Raw genomic sequence first — 16,553 nt, 5'->3', positions numbered from 1 at the left:
ACTAAACTAGTCTTGACCTGCAATTTCAGAACAAAGAGCTGCTCCCTCGGGTCGTCATCTTCTTTGGTGGCCTGCTTCCCCGTCATAAGGTTGAGACTGCTATTAGGTTCGGTCATCCCGGGAACCTCCTTCGGACCCTGTGCTATCACGTACGCCTTCTTCTCCTCCTTCTTCTTCAATCCTTTTGGCTTCAGATAAGGATACTTATCCCAGCAACGATCAGCCACATGCCCTGTCTGCTTGCAGTGATTGCATGTCAATCCTGCTTTCCCCGAGTCAACCTTCTTCTTCTCATCCTTAGACTGAGAGCCACCCGTCTTGCTCCCCGATGGTTTGGAATCCCCTTTTGTCTCGTTGCCCTTCTTCTGCCTGCCCTCAATGGCAATGGCCTTCACGCTCGCCTCTGCGATTGTCTCTATTGAAAACAGCTTCATCTCCTTCCGGATGTAATCATTCAGACCCGCCATGTACTTCATGAAGATGGGGTACTCTGACATTGCGATGTTTAGGACCATCGCCTGTTGCTGGAACTCCGTCGTGTACTCTTGAACGGTCTGATTAAATTTTTGGTGTAAGCCATACCACTTGTACCAACGCTCCTCAAGGAGCCCCACTGGATAAAACTGTTTCCGAAGTAGCTCCTTGAACTTGTTCCACGATGCCACTTTCTTCTCCTGTTTGCAATAGGATTTCTACCACGTCAACGCGTGCCCTGAAAGCTTTAATGTCGTGAATACTATTTTCTCCTTGGATGAATATCCGTAGAGAGTGAAGTACATCTCCATACGCTCTATCCAATCATCAAGCTTCTCCACATTGATACTCCCATCATAAACAGGAATCTCAACCTTGAAGTCAATCTTCAGATTCTGGTAATGATTCTTACCCCCTTGATGTCTAACAGTCATGACAATCTCAGTCTCCCCCTCTGAATCAGCTTTCTCGCTCTCCTCATCGGATTCGAAGAGTGCCTTCTTACCCTTCGAAGAAGATTCCTCCTTTTTGTCTCCTCCGTTGATGAGACCCACGAGTTGGGTAAGAGTCGTCCCGATCGTCTTAATTTGGTTCTCCATGGCATCAAGTCTTGCTGAATAATCTGATTCAGTCATCTTCTCCTTCCTTAATTTCTGGACCCCCTCCGAGGAATTAAGGATCTCGCCAAGCTTCTTGTACTGTGAGCGAGTAAGGACCATACACAGTTCCCCCTTTCACAGGATCTAGTGCTCTGATACCAACTTGATACGAGTTGCCGTGCGATCACTCTTGATCGCGGAATTATCAAGAGTGGGTAAAAGAAGAAAACAACTGAAGAACACAAGAGTTATAATTAGGGCGAAGGAAAATACCTTCTCTAGATTATGAGAATCAATTAGATTTACAAAATCTCTCTCTCACAATCTCTCTAGATCAAAGAACAACCTCCCTGATCTCTTTTCTGATTACAATCTGAGTTCTAAACCCTAGAAAAGTCGTGTTTCTATTTATACTAAACAGAAATCTCAACCGGAGCAAGAAATAGACCCAGGCCCGGAACCGCTACGCGGTCGACCGCAGTACCCAAGGCGGTCGACCAGTCAGAACGACGAAAACTGGAAAAATCGATTACAGTATTTTCGGTCGACCGCAGAGCCATGCATCATCGGTCGACCGCTGTTTTTCGGTCGACCGCAGAGCCTTCATCGGTCGACCGCTCTCAGTCCCGAGACATAGTCTGGGCCTGTGCACTAAGCGGTTGACCGCCGTGACCAAGCCGGTCGACCGGCCAGAGTCCAGCTGCAAACCTGTAGTTTTGACTAATCCTTCGACTTCGTCGCCTCCAATGGCCTCGTCCACGACTCCTCTACTCTATTCTCAAGATACCATGAGAATCATCTATCCTCAAGCTTCCATGAGGATCGCTAAGCTCCCGAAGAGAAGATACACCCGTATCACAATGCCAGGTTCCCCAAATGTCAGGTTCCCCATCTTCATCTCTTGTGCCATCTCTTGCGCCAACTCCAGCTCTTGTTCTTCCTGTACCTGACAATCAAGGTATGTAATCACTCATTAGAACCCTAACTTTTTCTCTGATAGTGGGAAAATTGATAACATGTTGTTTGCTAATCTCTGAATGGTACTGATTTGAAATTAGGAACATTCTTTCATGTTGTTTGCTAATCTCTGAATGGTACTGATTTGAAATTAGGAACATTCTTTTTCAATACTAAAACTGTCTATTTTGTTGGTTTGATCTAATTAGGAACATTCTTTTTCAATACTAAAACTGTCTATTTTGTTGGTTTGATCTTGTATGCGCACTTAGAGTTTATTTGGGGTAAAATTCAAAATTTATGCAAGTTTCTAGTTGTTGTTGATAAAAATTGGTCAATGTTATTTATTAACTTCATAGTGGCAATTTCCCATTTGATCTGCATCGCAATATAAAAGAGCCGACAATATTACAGCAAGGATGATAGAGACAGATATTGTGTTCTTGCAAAATGTCCGTTAAGTGAATTATGATGAAAATTTAATGACAATTTATGTGTACAGTAATGATAAATAAGAGAATAATCTATGTTTTTCCAAATTATAACAGATTAAGAAAGTAAAGTAAATCTTGTTAGGTGCGAGGTTGACCGGCCACTTTGGAATTTTTTGCTAAAACTATGAAAACGTATAGTATGCTGACATCCAACAATTAACAATGTTGCTTGTAAGAACCTTGTTTTTAGAACATTGTTTTCTATCAGTGAACAATATTTAATAGGGTTAATATTTTGTTGCATAACTAATTTTTTTACTAATGTCTTATTAAATAATATGCATGCCAGGTGAATCCTGAAGCCCATCCTTAATGGAATACGAGGACATAATTCTGAATTCCTATACCACTGAAAATGAATGGTATGAGTTTTATAATTCATATGCCAATTTGAAGGGTTTTAGCATTCGAAGGGATAAAGTGAGATATGATAAAAATGGAAATCTTTACTATCGCAAATTTGAAGGGTTTTAGCATTCGAAGGGATAAAGTGAGATATGATAAAAATGGAAATCTTTACTATCGCAAATTTGGTTGCTTTAAAGAAGGAATTCGTGAAACTAAGCATATGGATAGAACAGATAGAACATATAAAGAACGAGCATTATCCAGATGCAATTGTGATGCATGCCTTGAGATTTTTTTTGATAACGAAACACAGAGATGGTTTGTTTATAGTTTAAGGGATATGCATAATCATGAGCTTGCAAGCCCAGATGAAATTCCTTTTCTTCGCTCTCAACGAAGATTGATGATGTACAAATGGAAGAAATTCATATGCTAGCACAATGTGGCATTCCTAAAAATAAAATTATGGATTTCGTGGAGTATAGAGACGGAGGTTATGAGAAGGTTAGTTTTATTAGAAAATATATTTATAACAAGTGGGGTAAAATATCACAAAGAATAATAGAACAGGGAGATGCACAAACTGTATTGAATATGATGAAACAAAGAAAAAGGAAAGATGTAGATTTTTTCTATTTGAATAAAACTGACGATGAAGGCCATCTTACACAAAAGAAAAAGGAAAGATGTAGATTTTTTCTATTTGAATAAAACTGACGATGAAGGCCATCTTACACATTTGTTTTGGGCTGATTCTCAATCAAGAGTTGACTATGAAGCTTTTGGTGATGTTTTATTATTTGACAGTACTTATCGAACAAACAAATATGCCATGTCTTTCATACCATTTATTGGTTTAAACCATCACCAGAGAACAATAATATTTGGATGTGGAGTAGTTTGTAATGAAACAACGGCGAGCTACATTTGGTTGTTGAAGGCATTTAAGATGGCGATGTGTAAAAAAGAACCTTTGTCTGTCATTATCGACGATGATAGTGCCATGCGTGAAGCTATTATCACAGAGTTTCCGGACGTAAAGCATCAGTTGTGTTCTTGGCATATAGGGAAAAACTTATATGACAATATAAGAAATCGTTCGGTTAGAGCTGTCTTCCAAGACCTTATTTCAAGAAAATATACAGTTGAAGTGTTTGAAAATAAGTGGAAAGAGCTTCTTGCTAATAAGATAGGTAATAAAGAGAAAAAAATGGCTGCTAAGAATGTATGAAAAAAAAATATTTATGGGCTGCTACCTACTTACATGGGCATACTTTCTTAAGTCTTAGAAGTACGCAACGCAGTGAAAGTATAAATTCTATTCTGCACAAATATCTCAACTATGGCATGACTCTTGTTGATATGAAGTGAAAGTATAAATTCTATTCTGCACAAATATCTCAACTATGGCATGACTCTTGTTGATATGATTCATCACTATGATAGATGTGTCAAATATCTCAACTATGGCATGACTCTTGTTGATATGATTCATCACTATGATAGATGTGTTTCAGGTGCTCGTCGAAATGAAGCGGCAGATGACTCTAAAGCCTCCCAATTTACTCCATATCTGAGAACTTGTACAAGAAAATTAGAGTTATATGCTTCTGATGTTTATACACCTGCTATTTTTGATCTAATTCAAATTGACATGCAAAAAGGAAAAAATTATTGTATCGTAGGGCACAACATTGTTGAAGGACTTCACAACTTTGTTATCACAATTGACTCAAATCCAGAGGTGCGCACCATAGTTTGTTGTGAATGGGAAAGTGGAAAGTTAGTTAAGTTAACATGTGAATGCTTGCAACTAGAAACAAAAGGAATACCATGCAGCCATATGTTTTCCTTAATGAAATATCTAAATCTTACATCATTTCCGGAGTGTTGTATTTGGCCATGGTGGACTAAAAATGTTAAAGCTGGATTTGCTTCTGATAGACATGGCATAGTGAATGAAGTCTCAGGTCATGCAGTTAGAAACCAAAAATTGGTGAAACTAGCAAAACAAGTGTGTTATAAGGCAGCTAAGTCTGAAGATTAATTTTCTGAGCTTATGAATTTTCTTAATAGCAAATTAGCATCATTTAAACTGATGGAAAATAAATCTGAAGCATCTAATGATTATAACTCAGATGATGGAACATGTGAGATAAATGTATATGAGGATGGAGATATAACAATCGTGCTAGATCCTATCCAAGCAAAGACGAAAGGTGCACCTAGAAAAAGATTGAAGGCAAACAGTGAAAAACGAAATAACCATTGTGGCATGTGCAACCAACATGGTCATAATATTCGGAGCTGTCCAAGTATTTCAGTAAACAACGTTGACAAACAAGATGTGAATAACAACATTGGGTAATTCTAATTAGATTATGATCATTATATTTTTGTGCATATTCTCTTATCTAAAATATCAAAAATAATTAAGTTATGTCAATTACAGGCGATATTTCCCATCTGAGATGACATGGTCACAAGAAGACTACAACCTGCATTGATATGAAACAACATTATATTGAAAACTTTACAAATTCTAGGTATGTAATATTATTGTACATGCTTATGGTTTATCTTTTGTTTGTATGCCTAGAAAAAAGCTAAAGAGTAGAATTATACACAAGCCCTGATAAAATATTTGTTTCGGTTAATAAGTATCTTCCTTTGCATATCTCCTGAACTCATTACATGTTGGCATACTGCATTTCTCCTGAACTCATTACATGTTGGCCTACTACATTTTCTAACTCATGATTTTCCTACATTATTTAAGAATTTCTTTGCTCCAATATCACTTTCTATCTATGCCAATAATTTACTTATTGTTATTGTAGTATCCTTCTCTTTGTTTTGTAAACAGAAATGGGTTTCTATTTTGGGAAAATGTTAAAAATGGACCACAATTGGTAAGTCGTCCTATGCAGTTATTAAAAATGCGACCGCAATTGGCCAGTCTTTCTCTGCAGCTAAGTCAATAACTTGCTCTTTATCTTTTGTGGTATGACAGTGTGGAAGACCACTTATAGAGAAGATGGATGGTTCAATCTTGCTAGGAATCTGTGGCTATCGAGAAATCTGCCTGCTGTCTTGCTCACACGACTTGTCTTAATAGTCTTTTTTCCTAAGTGCGCGAGCTACTAGTTCAAGCTATGTTTTTCTTTTTCTTAGTGTGATATGATTAGAGCAGGACATACATATTTGGTCTCTTATTCTTATTGTGATTAAATTGAGGTCAATTTGCATACACGAGGCTACGTAGAATGGAGGCTTCCATTATCATCCATTCTTGGTAGTACGCTCTGTCATATTATGTTAAGTTTTGCTGTAAATAAACATCTGCTATTGAACGAGTTACTTTTTAAAGTTAAATTTGAGAAGTGAATGAGTTTGAGCTGACCAAGAGGGGTTGTATATTGTACTCGCTGACTGTAGAAGTCGAATATAAATTTGTTCATGGTTGTGAATATGGATTTTCATTTTACTGTGCTCTCTATTTTGGCATCTATTGCACGTGAACTTTTAATCAATAATTTTCTTCATAATAAAATCTCGTTAATGAATTTTGACCATGCATTCATGTTTGGAGGTCAATTTCCATAAAACTTCACCTTCTTATTTGGATCACGTGAATGAAACTTTGCTATCTCCTCTTTATCCTGCTTATGGAACCTCTTAACACTTTTGGTCATACTATCAAGAAGTTCAACTGGTACTCCGTGGTTCAGAAGCTGAAAGAATCCCCATGATTTTGATGCAAAACGAACTTCTTTAACAATTTCTTGTTGACATTTAGAGTCACTAATGTCTTGGAGGTCTATGACAGGGACTTGGAGGTTTGTATTGACCCCATCTGAAGGCTTTGGGAGGTTTTCTGGAGAGTGGATAAATATTCTTGGGATTTGCTTGGTGCCAGAATCAACGAGCCCTTTTACGCCAGCTTTAGTTTTGTCGAACTCCTTGAGCTCTTTCATTCAGTCATAGCTTGTATGAACTGCTGTTGTAGATTGCTTAGCTGTTGCTACAATGAGAATAATGAATTCTTTAGTTTCTGAAACTTTTAGAGTAGTATTAACGTGCAATCTCGGTAGGGGCTGCAGATTTTATAGGTAGTTAAGTTGGCTTATCAGTTAGAAAGCTTGAGCATTCAAACTCTTGAAAAAGTTCGATATTGGCTAAATATGAATAGGCTTGAAATAGAAGGCGGAAAAAAGCAACCGCTTAAAAGATCAATTACATAGCTTGAAATATCAGTTCCGAAAAAAATATTTGTAAAATCCATCAGTTACAAATTATATGTTTCATCACTCACTGATAGACTTATAACCCAGTTTCTTGTTATTTGACATTTAGAAGAACTTATGTTCTCAAGTGCCTAGGATACCTTGAACCAAAACTTTTGATCTCTTTCTTTGTGTATTCACATTGGTTCCACTCCGATAGAATGAATTCAGCAATCAAAGTTCTACGGAACCTTTTAATGTAGGCCTAGACAACAAACAACCATGAAAATTAGCAATCACATGTAAATACAGTACACGAGGTGACAATATTTAGCTTTCATCCATGTACTACTAGGCTTATATCAACTCTCATATGACTTCCATCCCAATATTCCAAAAACTTTAATGTATAAAGTCCACAGTCAATCCTAATAGTTCAAGTTCATAAAAAGAAACAAAATGTAACTATGTTCATTATAGGATCATAAAATATGAAATTGAAGATAATTTTATGGAATGTCTTACGAATTAATTTGTTGCGGCATATCCTGAACTATAGTCCAGTCCCAAGTAGTAATATTTACATGTCTTAATAATGCGGCCATCTCAGGGGATTGTAATTTAGCAACTTCAATGCATGCTTGGATTCCGTGCATCTATAAGATATCAAAAGAGACAATGGTCAAACTTATTCATTCAAAATAATGAATGTGAGTATTTTATCAAAAGAGACAATGGTCAAACTTATTCATTCAAAATAATGAATGTGAGTATTTAGTATGTACTTACCAAAAACATGCTAATATGGTCAAACTTATTCATTCAAAATAATGAATGTGAGTATTTAGTATGTACTTACCAAAAACATGCTAATTGTCTTGAATTGTGATTCAACCATTCCACCAAGCATCGAGTTTAGGATTTGGAACTTCCTAATTTGAGGATGCATAACAACAACATACCAATGATTTCCTTCACTATTTGTAGGAAAAAACACCTATAAAAACATGGATAATTTAAAAGACTTAGTCATATAGTTATCAAATGAAATATTTGAGAAACTTTATATGGAATATAAACATAAAAATAAATATACTATATCAGATGACATTATTTCACGAACATCATTAGCACATTTTTTTATATTATGAAATGATGATGCTACTCCTTGTTGCACATTTCTTTGAAGCAAGCCATATGCGAAGCATGATTGATAGCTAATCTTTTTGTTGTCGAAGTTCTGATTACTGCTTCACAATCTAAGCAAATATGTATATGCATCAATTATCTGAAAAATATAATTTTAAATCACCAAGTTACTATTTACATTCACCAAACCAAAGTCAAAATGCAAAGAATAACTTTATGATTACCAAAAATGCATTTGATTTTATATAGAATAAAGAATAAGTATCTCATTTGATAACCATGCATCAGTTCCAAAGTTTCCACTTGCAAGCAAAGGCTTCAAATATTCTCCCGTGAGAATGATATCACCTATTTGAACAAAAGACTTATTTTTCTCTCCATTGCTTACACATGCCTTGCAATAAGTTATAGCAATAACTTCATCTTGTGTAAGTCCTGGAGGTAGTAAGTCATGATCTTCCTTTACTGCTCCCTGAAAAGCAGATATGATTTCCTCTTCATGTGAATGTTTATTATGTTGGCATGGGTTGATACTATCCTCAACTTCCTTTGATTTTTTTTTGTGCAAATGACATTTTTTTTCTGTACACTTCTTAATGGTTTCATATTTTCTAATGTAGCTTGAGGCTTCTTGTTGCTTTCCCTTTGCTCATGATGAGGTAACACATAAGTCTCACCATTCATCTATTCTGAATCCATATTAGGAGGTTCCATATTTAAATCTACATGAACACTATTTGCTCCGACGTTACTATCATGGCTAGGTGGATTTCTCCTTTCTTTTTCAAATGATTCTCCTTTAAGACTAATGCAAATATTGCATAATTTTTCTTCAATTCTCTGCATATGATTCTAGAAACAGAGGTGATAAAAAATTAAGTTAGGATATATGTAAAAAAGAAGTTTACAAGTAATATAATGCATAAACAAAATTTTAACCTTTGAATATAATTTGCTTTCTCTGATGTCGGATTTGAGTGTGGAAACATCATCTCTCACTTCGAAGATAGCTTGTGTAATTTCAAGCATAATTTTTTTAATATTATTTTCTAAGCAATGCACACTCCGTTCAACTGAAGCCATACGAAATGATAGCATATGTTTGTCCATGTCGTCAAATGTTTCATCTGAAACCTCATCATTTTCCTCATCCTCGTCATCTTTTTCCTTCTCCTCTTTCGCCTCTTTTTCTTCTTCTTCATGATTTGGCCTCAAGTTTTGACCAGCTTGATCATTTGATTTATTTTCAAAAGTAGCATAATGTTCCTAAAAATATATTTACAAAGATAAAATTAAATATAATAGGAAGATTAAGTGGGTACCAAGCTAGATTAAATCTAAATAAAGAATCTATAGTTAAACCTCACATACCTTTTTGTTGGATGTTGTTGCATGTTGTCCTTCTGAAGTCTGAGTTGTTTCTTGTTGTATGTAAGGCATCACTAAATCAAATAGTACTACTAGCTGTAAGAAAGAACATTAATAATGCACATATGAGTTTAATAATATAAATTAATCCAAAAAACAAACTAATCATCTACCTTTTTTCTGTAATTCATGGTACATTTTGTTATCAGCGCGGCCAAATAAATTTTCATAGTTCTCTCTTGATGCACATTGCTTCTCAGTCCAATGTGCCATTATTAGAAGACTTTTAGCATTGTAAACAAAGTCATTACCCGGAAATCTGAAGTGCTCATAATTCCATAGCTAATATAAATGACAAACATATATAGTTATTATGAGATAAAATAGTAAAAAATAAAAACATTAGCTCACTTAAGTTAAAGAATTTACCTGTAACAGAAGCATACACCCATTTACGTACTTCGCATTTTTTTCCTCTGACTTGTAATGCTTGAAAATAAAAGGTTAAGAGTGAATCTAGCCCAATTGTATGAAGAGATTTTTTTGACATCAACCATAATGTTTAGATAATATTGGGGTATATAATCCTTATCATTTATAGGAGTTAGCACAAGTCCCAGTAATAGAAGCACAAAAGATCTCTTAAAGTGATCGTCTGCTCCATCAGATGAACCAATACAATTTATAAGGTGTCTGATTGTAATTTTCTTCGTGAATGGTTCAACATAATATTTTAAAATTTCTAGGTCAACACTTTCATTACAAAGCATAACAATATCACCTTCAGCATGTAATCCCATCAAGTAAACGACATCCTTTTCTAAAAGTGACACCTCGCAATCTCTTATTTTAATTATACGTGTTTCTATATTTACCTTAATCATTAACCAATAACAAAGGCAACGACACATTCTTATATCAGGAATATATAAAATACATCCCAAACCCATATCCACTACCGCTTGTTTTTGTACATCTGTTAAGCCACTTATGATATTGAACATTTTTGTTGGATTGCAATAAATACCAATAGACTCCTCTCTGACGTTTTCTGCATTTCAATTAAATATCAAAAATAAGTACAAGAAAATTAAAATTATAACTCCTAAATAAATCACTTAGATATAAATTCAAGGCTGGTATAAGAAAGCAACTTATGCTTAAGAGATAAGGGGGTTATCTGCAACTTATGCTTCTCAAAATACAAATTCAAGGCTGGTAAGTGCTAGTCACATATAGACAATATCATTACCGAATGAACACCTAAATCAAAAGCAACTGACGTTAGGAACAACAAAGCTTTTAGGGATGGGGAGAGTCGGAATTCAATGAGTTGAAGCGTTTCTTCCTCGACATGTACTGGGTATGCAAAAGAGCTGAGAGTCGTTTCTTCCTCGGCGTCCATCAAAAGCAACGTCTTTTGTTAATTCTTTTGTTATCTTACTTCGTGTAAATTTCAAAAACATATGAACCGCGTTGCAATTCTTACTCAAGATGGACATATCAGAGAACTAGGTTTGTCGATTGGACAAAAAAATCCGTCTTTAATATAGAAAAAAACAAATGCTTACTGAATTGAAGAATGACAAATTTAAGGGCTTAACAACTACATCATACTATATAATTAAAATTTTTTAAAAAGGAAAAAAAAAGAGGGTACCTTTCATGGCGTTCTCTTCAGGAGAATTTTTGGAGGCGGTTTTTTCTAATGGAAAGTGTGGAGATAATGCGGTAAAATTATAAGTTGAGGTACCGTTTGGCAAAGGGTTAAGTGAGGGGTTAAGGAGACTTAACCCCTTCTTAACCTGCCAAACACAACAAATCTATATAAGGGTTAAAGTGAGTTAACCCTCCATAATTTGCCAAACATAAAAAATATAGAAGGGTTAAGTTAACCCCTCTAGAGGGGTTAAAATGAGTTAACCCCTCAAAATAAGGGGTTTACTAATACTCCTATTTAGATGGAATAAGAGTTAACCCTTCTAATTATAAAGAAAATAGTCAAAATCATTGTTATTCCCAAACACTAAAATTGATCATAAGGGCTAAAATAAAACTTATTTAACGGGTTAATAATTTAGTCCTTCGGATTATCAAATGAGCTAAGTACATTAATCCTTCTCTTTAACCCTTCTTCATTAACCCTTTGTCAAGCGGGGCCTGAAATATTAGTTAATTGAAGAATTCTAACTAATAATAAATTTTTGTTTCTCCCCTAAATTATATTTCCTAAAATAACCTTTTTACCTAATGTTAATTACAATTTTAGGTGTGGAACACCTCATAACCGTCAAATCTATCTACCTAGAATTGTGAGAGTTATTTTTAAGGAATTTATTTACGGATTTGCCATTATTGCTCCAACTAATCTCTATGGAGCACCGAAACTGTAGGCATAAGAAAATTAGAAAAACCATGAAAACGCACATCGGTCAAACTAGAACTAGAATAGTAATTTAATATAGGGTTTTTTGTTTTTAGACCCAATTTTTTACTCTGATTTATCTATAAACCCAACAACTTTCTTTTGTATCATTGAACCCAATTAACTTTATGTATTTGTCTCTAAACCCAAATAGTATAATTTAGAGTTAGGGTATCTTGTATTTATACATTTCTCAAGTAAAAATCCAGTATAATTTAGAGTTAGGGTATCTTGTATTTATACATTTCTCAAGTAAAAATCCCAAAATACCCCGCCATCAATCTCCACAAAACCAGTTCTCTCTCCTCTCCGTTCTTTCTTTGCCCTTTTTATAACCGTAGAAAATGAAGAAAACCCCCTTCTTCCTCTGTTCTCTCTCTGTTCTCCATTCTTTCTTGATGCACATCGGATCCCTTCTTCTCTCCTCTTTCAATTCCTCTACAACTAGTCCAATTTGAGTGAAAATCTGAGTCCCAGTTTAAGCCCTAACTTTTCCATTCTTTTCTTCACGCCACCACCGCCGCCATTGCCGACGTCGATGTCTTGAACTCTAGCCGCGATGCTGACAGGCGACTGACTGCTACCATCGTCTGACCGCTGCCATTGCCCAACCGTCACCGTCACATAAGACCGCCATTGCCTTACCGCTACTATCACCTAACACCGCCGTCACCTAACACTTCAACTAACGTCGTCATCTCCTTTAGTGTCTCAACTAGAGCGTATCCCCCTATAATGGTCAACCTGATTGCCGGCGGCTCACTCTCAAGCCTCCACCCCCTTCTCTATAAGTAATCTCTCCTCAAAATTCTGTTTCCTAGCGATTGGTATTGTATCAGTGTGTGCTACTTCTTCTTCTTTTTATTTCAGTTTGCATCTTATTTGTTTAGTTTAGTTTTATTCTTTTTCCATAGAGTGGTTGTCCGTAGTATATGGTAGAATATGAATCCCTCATTCATGCAGTTGATAAAATTTAGTGAAGAGATTTTATTTTGCCTAGAGATGTGAAATAGGTAAATATATGGTGATAGAGAGTATAGTTGATGGCATAAAGGTAGGTAAAAGAGAAGAGATAAAAATATCAATCAAATATGTAGCATTCATGGGATTGTAAATGCATATCACAGTACGTAAGTTTTTATAATATTGTGATTTTGTTTACACTTTTTACAAACACAATGGGGATGATAGCATATTTAACAAAAACTAACAGCTTCTATGTAAAAACTTGACATCTTGATGATTGTAATGTATTTCTATATGTGATTGCTTGATTACCTATAATTTACGGTAGTTTACTGTCGAGTTTATATATAATTTAGACCATAGAAAAGTATTTTGAGATTAATGAAGAAAATGTTGCTGTAGATTAATTTGATATTGTATATATGTTTGTAAAGGATAGAAGATTTCATCATTATTCTTCTCTACGTGGATATATATCTGATGCTAGTGAATTTAGAGTGAAGCTTATTTCTACCATTCCCGATGCTTGGAATTTAGACATTACTTCTTGTCAGGAGGTAGAAAATGTTGATGTACCTCAACAACGTGGGTTAGTGTATTCGATTTATTCATATGTTGTTTTTTCATATGTGCTAATGCATAGCGACCATATATTGCGGGCCAAGAGTGTTATATTTAGAGTGAATCTTATTTCTACCATTCCCGATGCTTGGAATTTAGACATTACTTCTTGTCAGGAGGTAAAAATGTTGACGTACCTCAACAACGGTGGGTTAGTGTATTCGATTTATTCATATGTTGTTTTTTCATATGTGCTAATGCATAGCGACCATATATTGCGGGCCAAGAGTGTTATATTGATATTGCAAACATTTAAACTTGCAATAGCTTGGATTGCGGGGTGTTCTTGATGGCATACATGTTTAACCTCGTTTCCGGTCAAACTATTTCAATTGACCAAAAGGATTGAGCAAGACATAGAGCTCGTATCGTTGCTCTATTTCTACATGAAAGTATATTTTCTATAAGTGTAATGTTCAGCAAGACATAGAGCTCGTATCGTTGCTCTATTTCTACATGAAAGTATATTTTCTATAAGTGTAATGTTCATTGAACCGCTTTTAAACTCAACCTATTGTTCTTTTGATCCGCTTATATTTTGCTTTCAGGAAATCAACGTGATCCCCAAGACCAATTCCACGGATGCTAGATGCCAATTGTGATATCAAGCATTTTTTTGTGTACATATATATGTTTGGAAAGTGATTTGTAAAGTCATTTGTATGAAACCTATGGGACTGTTGTTGGGATTAGTTATGTAAAGTCATTTGTAAAGTCATTTTGTGCGATCAGCCACTGTGGTTAAATTACTGGTTATGTAGAGTTTTGTATGCTTCTAAGTCATTGAAATTGATGGTTTATTGCACGTAAAGTTCTATGGTTCAGCGCACCAGCTACATAAAGTTTTTCCTCAAACAGAACACGATATTCTCTTATAGAGATCAGCGTGGTACACATAACCATAACAGAACAAAAGGAAGAAGAGAACATTCACACATAACCTGCTACACTTACAATGTAACACGCTACACTTACAATGTAACCCGCTACACTTACAGGATAACCCGCTACACTTACAGTGTAACCCATTACACTTACAGGATAACCAGCTACACTTGCAGGATAACCCGCTACACTTACAGTGTAACCCGCTATACTTATAGCGTAAACCCGCTACACTTACAGGATAACCCGCTACACTTGCAGGATAACCCTCTATACTTACAGTGTAATCCGCTACACTTACAAGATAACCCGCTACACTTACAGTGTAACACGCTACACTTACAGGATAACCCGCTACACTTATAAGATAACCCGTTATACTTATAGTGTAACCCGGTACACTTACAGGATAACCCGCAACACTTACAGGATAACCCGCTACACTTAAAGTTAACCCGCTACACTTACAGGATAACACGCTACACTTACAGTGTAACCCGCTACACTTACAGGATAACTCGCTACACTTACAATGTAACCCGCTACACTTACAGTGTAACCCGCTATACTTATAAGATAACCCGCTACACTTACAGGATAACTCGCTACACTTACAGTGTAACCCGCTATACTTGTAGGATAACCCGCTATACTTACAGTATAACCCGCTACACTTACAAGATAACCCGCTACACTTACAGGATAACCCGCTACACTTGCAGGATAACCCGCTACACTTATAGTGTAACCCGCTACACTTACAAGATAACTCGCTACACTTACAGTGTAACACGCTACACTTAAAGTGTAAGTGTAGCGGGTTACATTGTAAGTATAGCGGGTTATCCTATAAGTATAACGGGTTACACTATAAGTGTAGCGGGTTAAACTGTAAGTATAGCGGGTTACACTGTAAGTATAGCGGGTTACACTGTAAGTATAGCGGGTAATCCTGTAAGTGTAGCGGGTTAAACTGTAAGTGTAGCGGGTTATCCTGTAAGTGTAGCGGGTTACACTGTAAGTGTAGCGGGTTACACTGTAAGAGTAGCGGGTTATCTTGTAAGTGTAGCGGTTTATCCTGTAAGTATAGCGGGTTACACTGTAAGTGTAGCGGGTTACACTATAAGTGTAGCGGGTTACACTGTAAGTGTAGCGGGTTATCCTGTAAGTATAACGGGTTACACTGTAAGTGTAGCGGGTTACACTTTAAGTGTAGCGGGTTACACTGTAAGTATAGCAGGTTACACTGTAAGTGTAGCGGGTTACATTGCAAGTGTAGCGGGTTATCCTGTAAGTGTAGCGGGTTATGTGTGAATGTTCTCTTCTTCCTTTTGTTGTGTTATCCTTTTGTAGCGTGGTACACATAACCCGCTACACTTACAGGAAGAAGAGAACATCCACACATAACCCGCTACACTTACAGGATAACCCGCTATACTTGCAATGTAACCCTTTACACTTATAATGTAACCTACTACACTTATAGGATAACCCGCTACACTTACAATGTAACCCGTTATACTTACAGGATAACCCGCTACACTTACAGGATAAACCGCTACACTTACAGGATAACCCGCTATACTTACAGTGTAACACGCTACACTTACAGTGTAACCCGCTAGACTTACAGGATAACCCGCTACACTTACAGTTTAACCCGCTACACTTAAAGGATAACCCGCTATACTTACAGTGTAACCCGCTATACTTATAGTGTAACCCGCTACACTTACAGGATAACCCGCTACACTTATAGTTTAATCCGCTATACTTACAGTGTAACCCGCTACACTTACAGGATAACCCGCTATACTTACAATGTAACCCGCTACACTTACACTTTAAGTGTAGCGTGTTACACTGTAAGTGTAGCGGGTTATCTTGTAAGTGTAGCGGGTTACACTGTAAGTGTACCGGGTTATCCTGCAAGTGTAGCGGGTTATCCTGTAAGTGTAGCGGGTTATCTTACAAGTGTAGCGGGTTATCCTACAAGTGTAGCGGGTTATACTGTAAGTGTAGCGGGTTATCCTGTAAGTGT

The 16,553-nt window shown here is 36.2% G+C and overlaps 2 protein-coding genes across 2 annotated transcripts; both read right to left on the bottom strand.

The window, feature by feature from the left end:
- LOC109838253 (1-aminocyclopropane-1-carboxylate oxidase homolog) lies at window positions 6,466–6,849 on the bottom strand. The gene has a single exon (XM_020406709.1). It carries the CDS (start codon window positions 6,847–6,849, stop codon window positions 6,466–6,468), a length of 384 nt encoding a protein of 127 aa, XP_020262298.1.
- LOC109838252 lies at window positions 8,932–10,067 on the bottom strand. The gene is made up of 5 exons (XM_020406708.1): window positions 10,045–10,067; window positions 9,927–9,957; window positions 9,619–9,711; window positions 9,187–9,513; window positions 8,932–9,099 (listed from the first exon to the last, which is right to left on the bottom strand). The coding sequence occupies exons 1-5, from the start codon at window positions 10,065–10,067 to the stop codon at window positions 8,932–8,934; spliced, it is 642 nt and encodes a 213-aa protein (XP_020262297.1).

Source organism: Asparagus officinalis, chromosome 4, assembly GCF_001876935.1.
Source record: "Asparagus officinalis chromosome 4, Aspof.V1, whole genome shotgun sequence".
NCBI classification, from domain to species: domain Eukaryota; kingdom Viridiplantae; phylum Streptophyta; class Magnoliopsida; order Asparagales; family Asparagaceae; genus Asparagus; species Asparagus officinalis.
Note: the sequence above shows the minus strand (reverse complement) of the source record. Positions and strands in the feature narration are given on the sequence as shown.

Excerpts from the sequence above, each read along its gene's own strand:
- LOC109838253 (XM_020406709.1), bottom strand. The coding sequence starts at position 6,849 with ATGAAAGAGCTCAAGGAGTTCGACAAAACTAAAGCTGGCGTAAAAGGG.
- LOC109838252 (XM_020406708.1), bottom strand. The coding sequence starts at position 10,067 with ATGGGTGTATGCTTCTGTTACAG. Across the intron at positions 9,958-10,044 it reads GGTGTATGCTTCTGTTACAG|CTATGGAATTATGAGCACTT; the intron begins GTAAATTCTTTA and ends CATTTATATTAG. Across the intron at positions 9,514-9,618 it reads CAACAACATCCAACAAAAAG|GAACATTATGCTACTTTTGA; the intron begins GTATGTGAGGTT and ends ATATATTTTTAG.